At 44.6% G+C, this 14,866-nt stretch overlaps 1 protein-coding gene across 13 annotated transcripts in view; it reads right to left on the reverse strand.

Annotated features, from left to right (window-relative positions):
- GRIK2 (glutamate ionotropic receptor kainate type subunit 2) overlaps positions 1 to 13,930 on the reverse strand; it is a 721,045-nt gene extending 707,115 nt beyond the window's left edge. For 8 of the 13 annotated variants that reach the window (XR_006338355.1, XM_043889998.1, XM_043889990.1 and 5 more), the window contains exons 1-2: positions 8,457 to 8,584; positions 2,915 to 3,321 (exon numbers count right to left, since the gene is read on the reverse strand). Coding sequence is in view for 12 of the 13 variants with exons in the window: in XM_043889998.1 (XP_043745933.1) it covers positions 2,915 to 3,029 (115 nt within the window). In the remaining variant the exon portion in view is untranslated. Of the gene's footprint in view, positions 1 to 2,914; positions 3,322 to 5,386; positions 5,509 to 7,723; positions 7,746 to 8,456; positions 8,585 to 10,116; positions 10,152 to 13,798 lie in introns of those variants that run through there. The other 5 variants (XM_043889992.1, XM_043889991.1, XM_043889993.1 and 2 more) reach the window with 5 other exon arrangements.
- Positions 13,931 to 14,866: the final 936 nt, after the last annotated feature.

Below are 14,866 nucleotides of genomic sequence, written 5' to 3' on the forward strand. Positions count from 1 at the left end.
AGGCCCGGGTATGCAGCCCCAGGTCAGTCGGGGGGGGAGGGGGCGCCGGGATACAGTCGCTGGCGCACGCGACTGCTGAAAGTTTTGCTGGGAACCAAAAAGGAGTCCTTGTGCCAGAGTGGTGGACGTGCTTCCCGAGAGTGCATTTGTCGGCGCGCCCGCGCGCGTGTTTGTGAGAGAGACAGCGAGAGAGAGACTGATCATCCATCCAGAAGATGGGCGGGGGTAGCGAGGGACTCGGCAAGTAGCAGTCAGCACCCTAAGCTGCTCCCCTATCCACACCCGCTAGTAGGAGGACGCAGGGTCAAGTCACCGTCATAATGGGAACGGGGAAAACCGGGAAAGGGCTGCTTAGAGCCCGCGAAGGTGGTTTTCCACCACCTACGGGAAAGGGGGCTGAGGATGGGGCGGTAGCCGAACCGGGCCCGCGGTTGCTATAGTGCCGCTGCGGAGGCGCCGAGCGGCTGGCAGAGGCCACACCAGGGTCAGAGGGGGAAGGGGCTGGAGGCCACCTCCTCATCCGCGTCCCAGAGGCAGCTGCTTCACTAGCAAGTCAACCCCCTTCCCTTCCAAGGCTCCGGGCCAGCGGTGAGGCTCTGGTTCGCCTTTTCAGCTGAAGTTGAAAATAACATTTCTCAAGAGTGGCTCATCCGCGCGCAACCAACCTCCACTTCATTCAGAACACGTTTTTCCCAGAAGAAAATAAAATTCCCGCCATTGCATCAAAATATCTACATCAGGGAAATGTTCCAATGGTTATAATGTACACAGTCCTTCACCACTCAACTCGAGTCACAAACCAGAGAAAGTGGATCTCCGCATGGAAGATGTTTGAAGTTAATGGAGAAAATAACAGGTTATCTAGAAACTGGACAGTTGGTTTAAGGTAGCAAGGCACAGGTGGGAAGGTGTTTTCCTCCTCCCCTATTTCTTAGAACATTCTTAGTAAGCACTGGTCTAGGAAAATGTATTTTGTGTGTGTGTCAGCTCTTTTGGAAAGCTGCTACACAGTCTGCTACAGTCGCCAGGATTTTTAATATGAAGATATGAAATGATCAGCGAATGTAACAATCTAATGATTCAGCAAATATTATGCTGCAAGACCAGAGCAGCAATAATTAAATCTTTAGAGTATTGGTGGCCGTTTTCCGGCTCCCAGCTTTCTTCTCCCCCCCCCTTAGTCCTCAAACACACTAAGACACTCATTCACAAACAGTTCAGAAGACACCTCCGTATTCCAAATAAGTAGGTTGTATTACTCAAAATATTGGGCAAAACTACCAAACTGTGGCACTTACAATGCTTGAAGCAGAGCAACTGAACACACACACACGTTTCCAATGATACAGGGACCCATTTAATTTCATCCAAAGAAACAAGCATTCCTGTGGACTCTTGTTGCTAAGAGCAACGTGCTTAAGTACCATCTAAAGGCATGCAGAAAGCAGGAAAACTACAACAGTAGGAATCCACTTATTGTCTTTTCTCATTACCAGTCCTGTGGGCTTCAGGTGTGTCTGTGTATTGGTGGGGGAGGGAAGGAAGGGTTCCCTTTCTCCTATGTGAAAGCATTCCTACCCAGGTTCCACAAAGCCCCAGATAGATGATAAATTTTATCATTATAGAAAAAGCAAATGAGAAACATACAAGAGAGAAGATGCTGCTGACATAATGGGAAATGCAGGCAATCACTCTTTGATTTAAATTTGAGTGACTTAATGTATCTGCTTTTATCTCAAAGACACATACTCAGGATTATATGGTTCCCTGCACTCTTTGGTCTAAATCCACTTGAATTGTCAAAGGAGGCGCCCACAGTGGGAGCCTTTACCCTCCTGGCTTTCTCTTCTCTGGGTCTTATCTACTTAGGAAACTTTTCCTGACTAGTTCTCCTACTGAAACTCCATTGGCCAGTGGAGAGAGGCTGAGTGTTGCCCACGCTTCATTTCCTCCAAGTAAATCTTCTGGCCAACCTTTCCACTGGAGTCTCACGTTTAGATTTTCCTTGAAGCCCTAAAGAAACCTGATTCCTTAGGAAAAACAATGGATTCCCCTAATATATAATGGCCATTTCAGCTGTTTTTTTTTTTTTTTTTTTTTTTTAAGTCATGCTACAAGTGAAACAAAGGCGCAGACTTAGGCTCCCATACACAGACTCCCTTGGTCTCTATCATCACTGTTCATCATGTCTGGGAGGCACGGCGAGCAAGCTGTGAGAGGACTCACAAGTTAAAAACAGACAGAAACCCTTCCTTCTGACGCTATTTCACTCAAACAGCAGCCTCCCGGTGTTAAGTACCTTCAACCTTACGACAGTATTTTTTAAAGCTCCGCGTATCCATAAAGGCACCAGGCACTGAGAAAATGGACAGATTAACCGAAAAGGCTCTCTCTGATGACAAATCAAAAAGATTAGCGCCCTTCACTTGCGGACCTGTCCAGGTCCCACGCGGAAGCGGACAGGCGCCAACTTGCCAAAGAGTTACCAGATATTAACTCATCAGCCGGGCAATCAGAGGCGTGTAGCCCCAGCCGCTCACGTTCTTGGGGAAGGAGCTGCAAGCCAAGCCCGGAGGCTCCCGGGGAGACAGGCGGGAGCAGCGGTGTTGGCAGTACCCCCAGCGTCATTACCGACTCCGACACTGGCTACCGTGGGGAGGTAACGCAGCGACCACTACCACACACTGACACTCGCTTCATCCTCCCGCGGCTATTTTTTTTTTTTTTTAATATATAAAAAGGGGGGAAATAAATGAAAAGCACAATTGGGTCCTTTCAAACCCCGGGAAGCATCGGAGCAGGGAACAGGTCGCAATGTACCGAGCCCACCCGCCTAGCAGAGCCAACACGCCTGTTTACATCCGGCTGCCTCTGAGCCGGCTAGCAGGCGATGGAGAGGGATGGGGAATCTTACCAAATCTTAATACATGTGTGGTTCCTTGAGAATATCCAATCCACAGTAAGCAGAGCAGGAGTTTAATGGTGCGCCTGAAGACTGGATTACTTAGAACCGGGGAAATAATCTTCATGGTGTTTCTGTGTCCACACGCGCGGCACCCACTTCCCCGATCTAGCGTTAGGCTCCCGGTTTGGGTAAGAATGAGGATGCGTCGAGTGGCGGCCGCAGACACGATCACGGCATGGTCACAGAGAGAGGAAGGAGTCTCCGCTTCCCAAACCCATTAGCAATCGCTGCATGTTCTTCACTCACTGCGCCAAGGAGCAACCTTCCACTGCAAGGGATGGTGGGACATCCATGTTAGTCGGGGAGCATCCGGGAGAAAGCCAGCACGCACACCCACAATGTCCGGCCGCGCGAGCCTGGGGAAGCAGAGGAGGAGGAAAATCAATAGGAAATCCAGCCTTGGAAACCGCCGAGGCGCCGGGAGCGATCCACGGTCCCAACACAAAAGGCGCTTTGCTCGCAAAGGTTTCGCCAGGCCCTATTCTACTGCACTGCTGCACAGCTTCTGACGTGAAGCCAAGATTAAGTGAGAAAAATTGAGATAGCTGCTTGCCTCTTAAGGCTTCCTGCCAGTGAGCTTCCCAATATCTATTATGCAACCAGTCTGGTCGCCCACCTTGAGTTGCAAGGAGGAAGTTGGATTTATTTACGTGGAGAAAAAAAGTGCTTTTATTTCCAGTAAAAGTCTTTACTAAGATAGTGACTGAGGCATGCAAGTGGACTTCCTCCATCAACTGATGAATTTTAATAAATGACAACCTAAGTCAAAGTCACTTTGCCTAGGAGTTGTAAATAAAGAAGTGGTCTAAAACAGAGAAATTTACTGCAAATGTAACTTATTTTTAGGCTAAAGGAGGGTCTTTTTATACTTTTAGAATTTTGCCTAGGCATTAATATAGACTGAAATCCTATTGGAGAGGTAAAGATAGTCTTTAAAAACTTGAGTGAGACATTCTTTGATTACTACCTAGCAATAAAAATACATTTCTGCAAGTGGACTTTTAGGGAGGAAATGTTGAAATAAAATGAAGGAATCATATTTCCCCACCCATGTTTTACCTTATCTTAAAATAATTGTGAATATATTAAAATACAGTGATATTTGAAATGGTGCAGCAAACTCCAAAGGCTTCAATAATTTATGCCCAAATTTCTTCTCACTTTGATTTTCTGAATATCTTTTTCTTGAAGACATGAAATATGGAATTGTAGCTTAAGCGATATTGAGTGTCATGGTTTTGTCTAAAAATACCTTATTATTTTCTAGTGTTCTGATAAGAATAATTAGCATCCCCAGACAGTGACTGTCTTGGCTTTCACAATTTATTCAAGGAAAAAAGTACATAATTATATTTTCTTTTGTATTTTAGCTGTCCTCTATGCATATAGGTAAAATATCCAACCATAATAGTTACATTAGTAAGTGAAAATAAATTGGACAGTGATAAATATATTACTATATATTAATATTTTTAAGTGATAGGAAGCCCAAAAGGCAAATTGCTGAAACTCTACCTTAAAAGTAATGTCTTTTTCATAACCAACTAAGAGGACATATGTTAACGCTTAGGAAAAGTTATAAGATCATATCATATTTGAAGAATACCTCATTTTTAAATGAGTGATATGAGAAGTATTTCTTCTAGATAGCAAGATTTCTTAAATCTGTTTTAAATCTATTTTTCTTAAGATAGTTTAAAATGCTGATTTGAAAATAAACCTACATTCTAAAAAAAAAAATAAACCTACATTCTGCAAAGGCATTAGGTGGGCATTGATTTTTTTTTTTTTAATGGAGGCATATCTGCAGTGTCAAAAATAAGTATCATGAATGGCTAGTTCTGCAGTGTAGCAGGCGATTCAATCAAATAATCTGACTATTTGAGCACTTTAAAGGGAACACCTTGTGCTAAAACCAAGGGTATCTAGCGACTCCTTCAGTCCATGTTTAAAATCTCTTGTAAAGCATGTGCAGCCCCACATGCCCTGTCTTGTATTTGCTGTCTCATTTATTCCACTCTATTTGTCTTCTTCTGTTTGATCCTAGGAGAGATAATAATGATTGCCAGGGCAAAAAAAAATTCTTATTATTTATTTCAATATAACTGATATCTTCTACCTAAAAATAGCCTGTTCTGATGTGGCTAATCAAAATACTGCAGTTTTGCAGTACAGTTAGCATTTAATGGAACTTGAGAAAACAAAATGTACCATAACTCCTTGTTCATATATTCTGTTAACATAATGGCATTTGATATTACAGTTGCAACTTTTCTACTTAAAACTAGCATCCTAAACTATTTAGGTTTCATGAGATTATTTATTGGGTGTCTAGCTGTACCGAAAGATCAAGCTTCCAGATTCATGAAGTTCTTACATAGTAAATTAGGCAGTAAAAAGTCTATCGCAAAATTTTCTTACCATTAATTGGTCCCCAAAGAACCAATTTTGCACATATGCTAAATTAGGTTCATTTACATCCATCAGCTAATCTGAAAGACTTCAACACCACAGACAGCAACTCCACCTGTCCAATTGAACTTCTGCAAGACAAGAGACGGCCTTTCTTCAGTACCTCGGACAGCGCTTCAGACGTAGATTTATTTTGGAGCAGTACAGTGAAAGTAGTACATTGAATGGGTAATGTACCATTGGAAGTGACAATGTGCATATTTCTACTATACAGATTCTGGGAGCTTGAATTATTACATTGTTCACATTGTCAAGAAGACTATTTTGTCAACTGTGTTGTGTATATATGTCAGTGTGACTTAATGGGGATTGCTTAGCATACCCAGGATGTGCCAATAGCCATCCCTTCCCAAGGCATACTACTACAAAAGCCATTCATTTACATTAACTGTGAGTCCCCTCATGAGCACTAAACTACTTGTTTCTCAGTACAGAAAACTGCCTGAGAGACCACCAAAATTCAGAACACTAAATAATTCTGTCAGTGTTCAGTGGCTAAAGACATTTCTAAAATGTATAATTATTGCTTTAGAATTCTTCACCTTCAGATTTCCATCTGTTACAGGGTTATCAGACTAATTCTCATTCTTTCTCATTAAACTTCACTCACTCCTGGGGCAAAAACAACAACAACAACAATAAAACCCCTAAAATTACCTCCCCAATATTAGAACAAAATGATTTGATGGTGTAGAAGATGCCTTATAGTATGGCAATTCTGAAGTTATTACAAGTTTCTCCACAATACTGATTCCATACATCATAGTTTCGGGTCTATATGAAGAATTGATAGAGTCATTACATAGTATTTACTGATCATATTTAACTCTTCTTTTAAATTTGTAATTTGCTCCTCAAAAGAAAAAAAATGCTAGTGGTGTCAGACAGTCATATATATTTAGTAATTCTGAGGTTTATACACCTTATTCCATGGTTTTGATTGCTTTTTTTCTCATTTTAACCATATGGCAACCTTTACTTTCAGAAGCCAAAGCTCTGTAGGTTCCAAGGTCAAAGCAGAGACGACAAACTGCAAACGCACACACATATACACACATACACAGAGGAGCTGTGTCTAAAAGTAAGCCTAAAAAAGAAAAGAAAAAAGAAACCACACAGATAGAAGGCTAGCATGAAAGATATCAAGCCCATGATAAATTAGCAAAGAACAAAATGCATTCCATGTTCACCCAGAGCTTGTTCCAATAACAACAACAACAAAAAGTCATTAGCTTCATCTTTTACTCTATTTTTATATTTACTGACACTAATGACCTCTTATTCTTGGGCACTATTACTTGAGAAGCAATTTTAGTTTTCTATTCTCCCAGTGAAAATGAATCTTATTCTAGTTAGCTGCCACCTGCTGGGGCATGTACAAATGTGTAATAATCCTTACAGCACAAGGTTTAAAAAGACAATGCCTCTACCTTTTGCAAGAAATAGCAAATACATATCCCAGGACAACTTGAATTTCAAAGGTGTTTTTCAAAGGTTCTTTCACGTTATATCTATATTTCAGTTTTTCACATGGAATTTTTTTCTAAGAATTCCACTTGACTTGTCACTGAAGTCCTGCTGATATGTGACATTTGAAAAACCTCATCTTATAGTAACACCTGACCTATTCTTCCATGCATGTGGCCTGTTGTATTGCAGCTAAGCTAAAATAAACAGTCTGTTCATCCATGGCATTAGAGGTGCCAGAGAATAATGTCAGAGCTGATATCAGTTAAAACCACACTGTTGCATATTTGCACTTCACCCTTCCTAACTATGAGTGCTATGCTATGCAATCCCTTGTGATTCTGAACACATTTCAGCTGTTACACCAACATTCTGCTGCATTGATGATTAATGACATTTAGAGCTTAATTAATTTTTAGATGAGAAAAGAAGTGTATCTTAATTAAGAAACTGAATTGGAATAGATTTACATGACCTGGAACCTTTTTAAAAAAATTTCAGAACTGTGTAATCTTTAATGGGTTTAAATAGAAGAAAACAGGTAAGATTTCTAGCATCATTTATTTCTCTAACACCTTCCCTCTGTGTGATTCATTTTGTTTAATAAGTTCCTAGGGCCACTGGAAGCTGCTTTGGTGGTTACAGGAATGATTTATATAAAAAGTTACAAGGTAATGAACTTATACAAATCAAGATTGAAATATCAGTGCCTATCTTCAGCAGCTAAACTACAAACTAAGATTCAAATGAATCATGATCTGTTGTGAAATTAAAATAACCATCAATCCATAAGGTAATTTCTGATGACATGATACTTACAGCATGAAGATGAAGAAAGGAGAGAAGATAATCTGTGCGTTACCATCAAGATAGTAGTTTAAGTTTTCTAACCTCTCCTAGTCCCTAAATTGGAAATCATTTTCTAAGATGCCTCAGCTAGGTCCCCTGGTTTAGTAAAGAACTCTTTGAAGGTAAAAATATCAGAGGATGAGAGTCACTAAAAGTTCTTGACGTTTATGATCCACCCTGGTAACACCACTCCCCTCACCCTAATGGGACACCCTCTGAGTTTTTTCAGAGGCTCTTGGTGCTGGCACCGGTTAAAATGAATGTCTGTACTTCCTCAGCACGGAATTAAGGAGCAGGGTTAATAGATGAATGGGTGGATGGAAGGGAGGCTGGGGAGTTGGTCAGACCCGCAGGCGGACACACAGCTTCTTGCCATCTGTCTCTCTTCGCCTCGCGTGAGTCCCAGTAGCTGAGGCCACTTCCTGACACGTCCACTTATTAAATTATTTTATAGGGAGAACGCGAGCGCCTGCAGCCAACCGAACCAGTCGCATCCTTGACGGGAATTGGCTGAGGCGAGCGGGACAAAGCCTCTCGCAGCTAGTCGGTCCAGCGGGTGCCCCGAGAGCACCGGGCTCCACCGCGTCTTCTTCCTCTCCAGGCGGAAAATGCCCCTCGCCCACCCCGGGTCTCTCCTGTCCTCGTGGGAACAGACGTCTCCGGAGGCAGCCCGGAGCGGAGCCCACCCGAGGGAAGCCCTTACCTTTCGCTGGGGGCGAGGTGGGCGGGGAGGGGGAGGGGTGGTCCTCGGGGAGGAGCAGCCGGAGGAGGTCGGGCGGGAAGTCCCAGGCTCCCGGACAGAGCAGCGCAGCCGCGGGCGCCGAGCGCGAGTGACGGCGGCGGCGGAGACGAAGACCGCGGAGCCGCGGCGGCGGCGGAGACAGACACGCCTCCTGGCGGGGGTTCCTCGCCTCTTGCTTTAAAGGCGCCGCGCTCTATTCCCCGCGGCCCCTGCACGCTCCGGGCCGCCGCGGCCGCCAGGGCGCAGCGCTCGCCCCTGGACCGTAGGAGCTAAGGTGAGAAAATTCGGGGCGCCCACACACACTTGGACATCATGAACTCCCCGGCCTGGACTTCCCCCACCGTATACGCCTGCCTACTCAGATGGGGCGACTGGAAACGTGATGCTTGGTTAGGGAGTGGTGCAAATCGCCAAGGGATTTGCCTGGCCCTGGGTGGTGGACAACAGGTAGAAGGAGCTCGCGCGCGTTTGGTTCTGGGTGGTGGCTTTTATACCTCTCCGAAACCATAGCAACGGATCTACTCTGCTGCCAGGATTTGGGGAGCAAGCTGGTAGTCTCCAAAGTGGCCCTCTTAGTCCAACTTCTGTCATTTCCCTATGAGAAAAACCCTGACCTGCGCCTCACCCCCACCTCCACCTCAAGCGCACCCTACCAATGGGCTTCCCCCGGGGACCCGTACCCCGTTAGACCTGCCGTCACGGCGCCCATCTCCCCGCCTCCATCTCTGAAAACAGGACAGTCCCGAGAGTCGGGGGCTGGGGGCAGGAGGGCCAGCGGACAGTCTCTGAGCCCGTCTGGAGCCTCAGTGGCAGACGCCTACTTTCCTCCGAGGTCCCTGACCTCCCAATCCAGATAAATCGCAGAAGGAAGTTGGGTTCAAGATCTGGTGGGCGCCGAACGGTTGGTCTCAGACTCAAAGACTGGCGAAAGAAGCCAAGGGGAGCCTTCCAGGCCTGGCGGCCGCCGGTCTAAAACCTCTAATAGACTTCTTAAATAGGCCCGAATTGGGGAGGGGTGCCTGAATTTCCGAGACTTCTGCCGAAGCCCGGCTTCTAGGGAGGGGCCGCCGGCGGCGAGCAAACCCGGCTCCCCCAGCTTCTGAGTAGAAACGATTAGCTTCTGCAAACAATTCCCGATTTCCACTCCTCTGGGTCGGAAAAGTCAACATCTATTCAATACCGTCGCTATTTTATCCTCGGCCCTACAATATTAACTAGAGCAGAGACTTTGCAAGTTGCCCCCAGAGAAAGTTGGCAAGCAGCCGGGATTCGCTGGGAAGTTTAAGAGAGGATGAGCCGCAGCAGGCCGAGCGCGCTGGGCCGGGAGACAGTTTGCAAACCGGCAGTGTAAGGAGGGGGCCTGGTGAGATCCCGTGGAGCTGCCCTCATCCCTGGGGACACTCCACTCTCTGATTCCTAAGCTCCGGAAGTAGAGAGACCCTGCACCCCAAAGGTCTCGCTGTCTGAGCTGGAGACAAGCCTGGGTCCTTTTGCTGCTTCCTTTCTTGCAGTTCTGGTGGAGTGAACCCCTCGCCTGTGGCTCCTGACGCAGCCCTGTGCCCCTCCACACCCTGGGGCTAGCGCCTGACTCAGCCCAGTCCTGAAGCTCTCAGAAACTTACTCCTGACAAGCGCTATCCGGCTCTCAAGCAAAACCACCATTCCACCCGGGGTCACCACTGCAGGCCCTCCTGTTCCCAGCATGCCTATTGCCCACGCCCAGGCAGGGAACACTCGGGTTTTAAAGAAGTTAAGGAGAGATGAGTTCGTGGCAATGTAGCGTCCAGTTAGTCATTTAAAGATCCCTAGGGTGAAAGGGAGGCTCCCGTAATTAAGTCAACAGCGGCCTTGTTGTACGGAGTAAATAAATAGTCAATGACTCCATTGTGCCTCCTGGAGCGGGCAGCACAGACGCGTGACCGACTCTGGGCGCCTGGGCTCCAGCTGCTGTGACCTGCAGCCTAATGGGCCCTCGGGGTACAGCCAAGTTCGGGCCAGGCCCAGAAAAATATCCCATTCAACCCCACTGCCTCACAGGAGTAGTGAAGACAACTTGTCCACTGGCCAAAGACACTTTCCTTGTCATCACAGGACTGGCCTCCCCACTTCCAGGGGAGGGAGGAGCGAAACACTGGACACAGAGAAGATTCTGCGGCAAATCCCTGGGCAGAAGGATCCGGCTTTGTTTTGTTGTGACTCTGAGAATGCAGAGGAGGGAGTGTGCCTCATCTGACTGTGATAAGCATAGGCTCTGGCATGCAGTAGGTGCTGAGTGAAAGAATAAGGGATTCCTGGGCTGTCTCCCGCTTCCACCTTGTTGTCCCCAAGACCACATTGTTTCTGGGGAAGGAGAGGTGGCATCTGTGCTATGTGTGTTCTTAGAACCTAGTTGTAAATTTCTTTTCCAACCTGGTCGTGAATTTCTTTTCCAGAGCAATTGGGACACACGCATAAAGACAGAAAAAAATAGGCATTGTGAGGGGCAGGAGGAGAGAGCTGCGAGAAAAGTGAAACAAATCAAAATTATGCAAGTTGTGCCAAATTCCTTTTCTAAATAAAATGTTATCTGGATTCGAATGAGAAAAGCGGACTCACAGGGGAACTTTAGCCTATACACAGCCATTTAAACCTTCAAAATAAATTCTCCAACACTGTAATATCTTTTCCATAATTTATGTCAGGATTTATGAAGATAAACTTTAAGATATCAGATCCCAAGTCTCTCTGGAGAAAGTCATTCCCAGTCATCCTGAAGACCTGATCTCCCATCTTTGAGAAGGTAGCTGAGTCCCTCAGCGTGAATTGAATAAAGGAACCACTTCTCCATCTTCCTTCTCAAAATGCTCTTAGAATATTAGCATGTCTGGGATTTTAACTCCTGAGGACTCAGCAGGGATAACTGAATTTCCAAGCTTACTACCAGGTTTTGTTTCTTTGTGTTGGCCTGGTTTGTTTGAATTACATATATTCATTCAATTGGAAGATACTGTTTGAATAATCTAGTCCAGTGCCTTCATTTTACAAGTGATATAAACCAAAGTGAGAAAAGAGGGGTGAATAACTCAGGATGTAGCAGGACTGAGACAGCCTCCTAGTTGTGCAGGGCAATATCAGCCTGTCCTCTGCCATCCACCTTCAAAAGTCAGAATCACATGAAGTTAGGACTGTAAGGAACTTCAAGGACTTCTACGCCATTTCAGGGTCACAGATCTTGGTATGTGGGAAAAAATGTACACTTGGGCACATAGCCTCGAAATCTTGCATACAATATAAGAGATGCACATAGCACCTGAAGCCCACTGAAGGCTTATGAGCCCCTCAACCCCAGGCTAAGAACCACCAACCTAGTCCAACAACATAATTTTTCAGATGATGAAATCTAAACAAACATACTTGTCAGAGTCAGACTGTGGGTTAAGGATAGTTATACATCTGGATACCTAGTATCCAGACTAAGAGTTCCAAGGGGAACAGTGGAAATGTTTGGGATTTGGAGATGTACACAGCAATATAGAGATGAGAAGTGATACAGAATAACCTGGAAGCCCCAGGCTTCTTGTAAAGACGCTATAAAAAGTGAGAAAAGGCAAGTGGGGGTTAAGCCTAATGATCTCCAAGGCATATTATGATGCTAAGGTTGTGGTGAGTGTGTGGGGTTGTTCTGGATCCCTGTTTTAACTTCTGCCTATGAAAGTGTGGGTCAAAGAAGGTCATTATGGCCAGACCTCTGAACTCTCAAGGCTTTTGCCTGCTATTTTGTGGGGTTGTTCTGGACCCCTGTTTTAACATCTGCCTATGAAAGTGTGGGTCAGAAAAGGTCATTATTGCCAGACCTCTGAACTCTCAAGGATTTTACCTGCTATTTTTTCTGGAGGAGATACCCCTTCACCCTCCAGAAAGGAAAAGATGGCAGAGAGGTCTAAGTACCTCCTCCAATGCACTTTCCCATCTCACTAGGCGTCTAAAACATACAACTGATCCTCTTTATTCTGGATGTGACCATATCCAGACTCAACACATAAATGAGACCTCCAAGTCACCTGAAATGACTCATTCTTCTACTTTTATAGTCAGTTTATTACTTCATGTATAAATCTATTTCCATTTCTCATCTTACACACATAATGCATTCCAACTTTCTGTGTCAAAATTTGCTCACTTAGTCATTTCACTTCTGCCTGGACTCCTGAAATAGTACCAAGACCAAAGTATTCCTCAAGTACTCTACTTAGATGACTATAAATCTGTAAGTATTCCAAGGATTCTCATGCACCCTTCCTACTAATTTAAGTTTTAGGTTCTTAAGGTTACTTTGTACTGTCTCCCCTCATCCTCCTCACTATCATTGTCCCCTCCCCTCTCCAATCTCTAACTGGCCAAGTCCTTCTTCAACCCCTAGCTAACTTATTTATTAATTATCTTAGCATGTATTTGTTGAATTATGTTATTATGTTTTAAGGAAATGAAGACAAGACAATGAGGAAAAATGTAGGCAAGATACTTTGCAAGATATTTCTAAAGGCACACAGTCACTTCTATTAGCAAGACCATGACATTCTTGCTCCTTCTTTTGTAGAGAGCACTGTTATAAAAGTTGGAATGTATTGGCACACAAGTGGCATCTAGTAGAGAGGCATTGTACTAGAAAATATTTCTTGTTAGACTCCCCATCCCACCTGCGACTAAGGAGGGAAGAAACTCTGAAGATCCGTAGGCATGCGGACAGGTAGAGAGGGGGGTCCCACTCTGGGTGAGATAAGGCACACAGGGACAGAAGTACATGCTTCTTCAAAAAACAGCATCTTAATTGATCATATCATGAAGGAACTGCCAACACAAATCCTCAGGACTATTCCCCACCTACCATTAATCTCTCCTATTTCTTGGAAGCTTAATAAAAGGTTTCAGAGGGGGGAAATAGCTATTTATATAAGTCCTGTGCACATGTGCATGCATGCTAATTTTTGCTTCAGTCCAGTCTGACTCTTAATGACCCTGTGAACTATAGCTCACCAGGCTCCTCTGTCCATGGGATTCTCCAGGCAAGAATACTGGAGTGGGTTGCCATACCCTCCTCCCAGGGATCTTCCTGACCCAGGGAGCGAACCCACTTCTCCTACCTCTCCTGCATTGTCAGGAAAGTTCTTTGCCACTAGTGACACCTGGGAAGCCCATACAAGTCCTACCCTATTCCAAAATGTTTCACATAAAATATCACATATTACTCTTTGAACAACCTTGTCAAAAGTATAGTTACTGTTTTAAGGATAATAAAACTAAAATATAGAAAAGTACATAACTTACCTATGGACAAACAAATAGTGAAGGCAAAACTGGGATTCACAGCTTTGTAGTTTATTGTTCTTGCTGGTACAAGAGAACAGGCAGGCAGAACAAAGCAGTATCTGCCCAGCTCTCTCTTATCCCGAGGTGTTGTTACTCAGCTGTGAGGGGTAAAGCCCAACAGTTTAGGTTGGGAATGTGGAGGGCTGGAGAATACGCAGTAACTCAGATTGAGCAGATCTGCTTCCTCAGCAACCCCCTGAGTGAAGGATTCATCCGGAGCCAGAAACCAGAAGCAGCTGCCTCTCAGAGGGGAAGCCAGCTTAAAAGCAAGCAGAGGGCATTTCTCAACCTTTGTTAGAGTCCAAGGAAAAAACCCAGAATTTGATCTGATCCCTTAAGAGTGTTCTCAACAGAAACTAAAGTCTATCCTTTGCCAAGAGAGTAGTTCTTGCAATAAGTGAGAACTAACGATAAAGACACTTCTAGTAATAACCATTTGTCCTTAATGATAATACCTTCCTAGCTGTTCCCTCTATGAAAGAAGCTATACCTGCCAGAGTTTATTCTAACTTTCTGACTTTATAGCAGTCCAGCATTCTCCAAGAACATCGTGTTCCTGAGTTGTTCCAATGATAAGATATTGTTCACTTGTATATTTGCTTGTATTCAAGCAAACTTTGTGAACTAGATTCAGAATGTTGAACAGGGCTTTATATTTAATTTTCATTCTGCAGTAAAACATTCTGATTGATTCAGTTCATCATAAAAGAAGTTGTTAGATACAGAATTATTGTCTCTGTAACGGGTCCTGCCTAGAGAGGTCATTCAGGCTGTAGAAAGCTGTTATAGAGGAAATGACCAGGGTCCCAATAGATTTTTCCTCTTCTGCTTTAATGCAGTGATGCTAATTAGCAGCTTTTGAATCTCTTACTGCAGGTGAGCCCAGCTTCAAGGGCTGACATTCATTAAGAATATGGACACTGCTGACCTCCTACCTTTCACACTCCTTCCAACCAAAGGATCACACAGACTGTTGGATCGAGTTGTTGGCATTGTTTGGACATGCATTGTAGGAGAGCACACAAC

Source organism: Cervus elaphus, chromosome 28 (genome assembly GCF_910594005.1).
Source record: "Cervus elaphus chromosome 28, mCerEla1.1, whole genome shotgun sequence".
Classification (NCBI taxonomy): domain Eukaryota; kingdom Metazoa; phylum Chordata; class Mammalia; order Artiodactyla; family Cervidae; genus Cervus; species Cervus elaphus.